The following is a 6000-nucleotide window of genomic DNA, read 5'->3' on the forward strand; positions in this document are numbered from 1 at the left end:
TTGGTAACTGGTCTCTACCTCCACGGCTCTGGGGTTTTTTGGTAACTGGTCTCTACCTCCACGGCTGTGGGTTTTTTGGTAACTGGTCTCTATCTCCATGGCTCTGGGGTTTTTTGGTAACTGGTCTCTACCTCCACGGCTCTGGGGTTTTTTTGGTAACTGGTCTCTACCTCCACGGCTCTGGATTTTTTGGTAACTGGTCTCTACCTCCACGGCTCTGGGGTTTTTTGGTAACTGGTCTCTACCTCCACGGCTCTGGGGTTTTTTGGTAACTGGTCTCTACCTTCACGGCTCTGGGTTTTTTGGTAACTGGTCTCTACCTCCACGGCTCTGGGGTTTTTGGTAACTGGTCTCTACCTCCACGGCTCTGGGGTTTTTGGTAACTGGTCTCTACCTCCACGGCTCTGGGGTTTTTTGGTAACTGGTCTCTACCTCCACGGCTCTGGGGTTTTTTGGTAACTGGTCTCTACCTTCACGGCTCTGGGTTTTTTGGTAACTGGTCTCTATCTCCACGGCTCCGGGGTTTTTGGTAACTGGTCTCTACCTCCACGGCTCTGGGGTTTTTTGGTAACTGGTCTCTACCTCCACGGCTCTGGGGTTTTTTGGTAACTGGTCTCTACCTCCACGGCTCTGGGTTTTTTGGTAACTGGTCTCTATCTCCACGGCTCTGGGGTTTTTTGGTAACTGGTCTCTACCTCCACGGCTCTGGGTTTTTTTTGGTAACTGGTCTCTATCTCCACGGCTCTGGGGTTTTTTGGTAACTGGTCTCTACCTCCACGGCTCTGGGGTTTTTGGTAACTGGTCTCTACCTCCACGGCTCGGGGTTTTTTGGTAACTGGTCTCTACATCCACGGCTCGGGGTTTTTTGGTAACTGGTCTCTACATCCACGGCTCGGGGTTTTTTGGTAACTGGTCTCTGCCTCCACGGCACCGGGGTTTTTTGGTAACTGGTCTCTACCTCCACGGCTCCGGGGTTTTTTGGTAACTGGTCTCTACCTCCACGGCTCCGGGGTTTTTTGGTAACTGGTCTCTACCTCCACGGCTCGGGGTTTTTTGGTAACTGGTCTCTACGTCCACGGCTCGGGGTTTTTTGGTAACTGGTCTCTACCTCCACGGCTCCGGGCTTTTTTGGTAACTGGTCTCTACCTCCATGGCTCCGGGGTTTTTTGGTAACTGGTCTCTACCTCCACGGCTCCGGGGTTTTTTGGTAACTGGTCTCTACCTCCATGGTTCCGGGGTTTTTTGGTAACTGCTCTCTACCTCCACGGCTCCGGGGTTTTTTGGTAACTGGTCTCTACCTCCACGGCTCCGGGGTTTTTTGGTAACTGGTCTCTACCTCCACGGCTCTGGGGTTTTTTGGTAACTGGTCTCTACATCCACGGCTCTGGGTTTTTTGGTAACTGGTCTCTACCTCCACGGCTCGGGGTTTTTTGGTAACTGGTCTCTACCTCCACGGCTCTGGGGTTTTTTGGTAACTGGTCTCTACCTCCACGGCTCCGGGTTTTTTGGTAACTGGTCTCTACATCCACGGCTCTGGGTTTTTTGGTAACTGGTCTCTACCTCCACGGCTCCGGGGTTTTTTGGTAACTGGTCTCTACCTCCACGGCTCCGGGGTTTTTTGGTAACTGGTCTCTACCTCCACGGCTCGGGTTTTTTGGTAACTGGTCTCTACCTCCACGGCTCCGGGGTTTTTTGGTAAATGGTCTCTACCTCCATGGCTCCGGGGTTTTTTGGTAACTGCTCTCTACCTCCATGGCTCCGGGGTTTTTTGGTAACTGGTCTCTACCTCCACGGCTCCGGGGTTTTTTGGTAACTGGTCTCTACCTCCATGGCTCCGGGGTTTTTTGGTAACTGCTCTCTACCTCCACAGCTCCGGGGTTTTTTGGTAACTGGTCTCTACCTCCACGGCTCCGGGGTTTTTTGGTAACTGGTCTCTACCTCCACGGCTCTGGGGTTTTTTGGTAACTGGTCTCTACCTCCACGGCTCCGGGGTTTTTTGGTAACTGGTCTCTACCTCCACGGCTCGGGTTTTTTGGTAACTGGTCTCTACCTCCACGGCTCGGGGTTTTTTGGTAACTGGTCTCTACGTCCACGGCTCCGGGGTTTTTTGGTAACTGGTCTCTACCTCCACGGCTCCGGGGTTTTTTGGTAACTGGTCTCTACCTCCATGGCTCTGGGGTTTTTTGGTAACTGGTCTCTACATCCACGGCTCGGGGTTTTTTGGTAACTGGTCTCTACCTCCACGGCTCTGGGGTTTTTTGGTAACTGGTCTCTACCTCCACGGCTCCGGGGTTTTTTGGTAACTGGTCTCTACCTCCACGGCTCGGGGTTGTTTGGTAACTGGTCTCTACATCCACGGCTCGGGGTTTTTTGGTAACTGGTCTCTACCTCCACGGCTCCGGGGTTTTTTGGTAACTGGTCTCTACCTCCACGGCTCGGGGTTTTTTGGTAACTGGTCTCTACCTCCACGGCTCCGGGGTTTTTTGGTAACTGGTCTCTACCTCCACGGCTCGGGGTTGTTTGGTAACTGGTCTCTACATCCACGGCTCGGGGTTTTTTGGTAACTGGTCTCTACCTCCACGGCTCCGGGGTTTTTTGGTAACTGGTCTCTACCTCCACGGCTCCGGGGTTTTTTGGTAACTGGTCTCTACCTCCACGGCTCCGGGGTTTTTTGGTAACTGGTCTCTACCTCCATGGCTCTGGGGTTTTTTGGTAACTGGTCTCTACCTCCACGGCTCCGGGGTTTTTTGGTTGTGGTTTTAGAGGTTAATCCATAAAGCTTCAGATGCTGAACAGTGAAACATTACCATTTAATCCTGTGAGGTCATAAATGTAAATAAAGGAAGAAACTTGGCTTAAAGAGGTGAAACTCTATTATTTTTAAAATGCATGTTAATTTTCTAACAAAATGCAATAGAAATGATTAAGAAGTAAAGATGTTATCTTTAAATTCCCCATTAAAAATGTGGTCAAGTTTCCATTCCATGTTTTTCTGTGCAGCTGAATAATTCAGTGATTTTTTTGTTGTTGTTAGTGAATCTGGTGGATATCTGTGGCCAAACAATCCAAAGAGATGGAATGATCATCAATTCACACCAGGAATCCAAGAAGCACTACTTTGTGACCACAGGGACCGACTGTCACCTCACCATGCTGGCCAGCTCGCCTAAAGAAAAGGTCCAATTCTACTTTCGTTTCTTCCTGGTCTACAGCTTACTCAGAGTTGCTCCACTAAACCCCGCCCCTCTCATCCAAGAGTCCTCACATGGCTCCGCCTCTCTCAACTTGAAACTCCAGCCCACCTCTAGTTCAAGCCCAGACGATCCTTGTTTCGCCGGATCCTATCTTCAGTTCTATGATGGCAGAGACATGCGCTCGCCACCTCTTGGGCCTCCTCTTTGTGGGAAGACTCCTCCCAAGCCAGTGCTGTCTACAGGACAATATTTGACCCTGAGGCTGGTGACACGGGGAACCCAGCCCAGGGTTGATTTTGTTGGAGACTTCACCTCTTTGAGACTGGGTAGGAAACACAGACACCTTTTGAATACAAGCTTAACCTAAGTCTTAAAAAAGATCCCAAAAGCAATGAAAACTATAAAGGTTGCATAGTTTTGTCCATTTTCTGCATGTACGTTAAAAAGCTTAATTTAGGACATTGTTGGTGGTATGTAGAAAGCCCTAAATTGAACCCCAGTCGGCCTCGGCAGATAGCCGCTCACACTGAGCCTGGTTCTGCTGGAGGTTTCTTCCTGTTCAAAGCGAGTTTTTCCTCTCCACTGTCGCTAAAAGCATGCTTAATGTGAGGGATTGCCTTTAATCCAAGAGTCGATGCAATCAGCTGGTTTTAGATAGAAATCTTTGAATCAATCTGACTGGATGATCTGGTAAACTGTAAGTGCCTTGAGATGACGGGTTGTGAATTGGCGCTATAGAAATAAAAATAATTGAATTGAATTAAAATATAGTTTTATTCACAGTTCTATCTCTAAAATCAGTACTATAGCTTTTGCGAACATTAGTCATTTATATGCCAGGAGCCTCAACAGTCAACATCATATCCAAAACCAGTAGGTAAAGATAAGCAGGTAGACAGTGGTTCACTATGGTGGTAATGACGCATGGTTGCTGCAATCAAAGGTTAAGCTTGTTAAATAGATTGTAAGGAGCCAGAAATTTGTTCTTGATCTCAGTGTGCAAAAACAGGAAAATAATTTGATTTAGCTGCGAATATTCATTAGAATCTACGCTGCTAAACTCATAGAAACTGTACTGTATCTTACGTCACATTTGCAAAAGAAAACAATACCAACACGACAGCTGAGGGGGGCTATTTTTGGATTTATAAAAGAGAAGGAGGAGGAAAGCTAAATGTTTTATATTCCTTTGGAAATATATTTAAATGAGCCTAGTGTTCCCTCTCAGCCAGCAGATAATCTAAACTATCCATTACATTTCAATTCACTGTTTAGATTTCAAATCTGAAATAAGGGGAATTTCTCAACCCAAAATCATCCTTTCCCACTTTACAAAGTTCATTTAAATCCTAACCTACAGAAAGAAAAGAGACGCTTCCTGCCACTTAAACATCAAAAAGGTTCCAGATGTACATCCCATAAATTTATTATTTCAACCTTTTTTTTTTTTCTTCCAAATATTAGCTAAATCTGATTTTTTTTTTTAAATACATGTCTGATATTTTTCCTTGGAAATTTCTGACTTTAAAATGTCAGAAGTTTTGGTCTCATAAATAACTATGCTTATTCTAAATTGTGCTTTATCTCTTGCAAAATTATAACTTTTTGATGTGGAGAATGCTTACTTCTAAAATCAATCTTGAAATTTCAGATTTTTGATGGCCAGATATTGGATGTTTCTGTTATCTACAATAACTCTGGCAAAGCTTCTGGTTTAATTTGTGAAAAATGATGTGATTAGCATTGATGGGACTAACGGCGTTCAAAGTAACGGCGTTACTAACGCCGTTACCTTGTTTTAGTAACGAGTAATCTAACTAATTACTTTGACTGTAACTATAACGCAGTTACCATTGCAGACACCCCGTTACTGCGCTTTACTCAGGTCGCACAATGAACCTTTTTTCATGATAGGACTCGTGTCGCCTTGTCATGAGAGAGAGGAGGATGAGATTGGCTGATGTATGGTGAGATTCCGTCTGTCAGTTGGGTAGGTGGGTGTTTCTGCTGGCGGGTGTTAACGTACAGCACACACAGAGAGATGGAGAGTCAGGAGGACTCCAGCAGCAAAACAGCGTTTTCCAGACTGAAATACTGGTGTTACGTCGAGCTGCGTTTCCCCATCAGATACGGTTTCCCCTGCATCTCCGCACAGCGCAGACGGCACGAGTCACAGCGCAAGCGACAGGAAACGCGCATGCTTGAACCCCAGTCGGCCTCGGCAGATAGCCGCTCACACTGAGCCTGGTTCTGCTGGAGGTTTCTTCCTGTTAAAAGGGAGTTTTTCCTCTCCACTGTCGCTACAAGCATGCTTAGTGTGAGGGATTGTATTTGAGTCAATGAGTCAATGCAATCAACTGGTTTTCCTTAGATAGAAAACTTTGTATCAATTTGACTGTATGATCTGGTTGAACTGTAACGTGCCTTGAGATGACATGTGTTGTGAATTTGGCGCTATATAAATAAACTGAATTGAATTGAATGCTCGCTAAAGGCGCGCAACAGTCGCCCTGTGCTCGCGCCACAGGAGAACTATGGAGAGCGTGAACGATCTAATGACAACCTATATGGAGAAAGGGAGATGGATGGATGATGGATGGATGGATGGATGATGGATGGATGGATGGATGGATGGATGATGGATGGATGGATGATGGATGGATGGATGATGGATGGATGGATGGATGATGGATGGATGGATGGATGGATGGATGGATGGATGGATGGAAGGATGATGGATGGATGATGGATGGATGGATCAAATGATGGATGGATGGATGGATGGATGGAAGGATGATGGATGGAT

General features: G+C 46.5%; 1 protein-coding gene across 2 annotated transcripts in view; it reads left to right on the forward strand.

Moving 5' to 3' along the window:
• The window catches only part of ldlrad2 (low density lipoprotein receptor class A domain containing 2), a 37036-nt gene that overhangs the window by 13008 nt on the left and 18028 nt on the right, over positions 1 to 6000 (forward strand). Inside the window, exons 2-3 of one of the 2 annotated variants that reach the window (XM_038269060.1) lie at positions 3035 to 3177; positions 3298 to 3520. In XM_038269060.1, coding sequence (XP_038124988.1) covers positions 3035 to 3177; positions 3298 to 3520 — 366 coding nt within the window. Of the gene's footprint in view, positions 1 to 3034; positions 3521 to 6000 lie in introns of both variants that reach the window. The other variant, XM_038269059.1, reaches the window with a different exon arrangement.

This window comes from Cyprinodon tularosa, unplaced genomic scaffold (genome assembly GCF_016077235.1).
Source record: "Cyprinodon tularosa strain WSP-4 unplaced genomic scaffold, ASM1607723v1 ctg719, whole genome shotgun sequence".
Classification (NCBI taxonomy): Eukaryota; Metazoa; Chordata; class Actinopteri; order Cyprinodontiformes; family Cyprinodontidae; genus Cyprinodon; species Cyprinodon tularosa.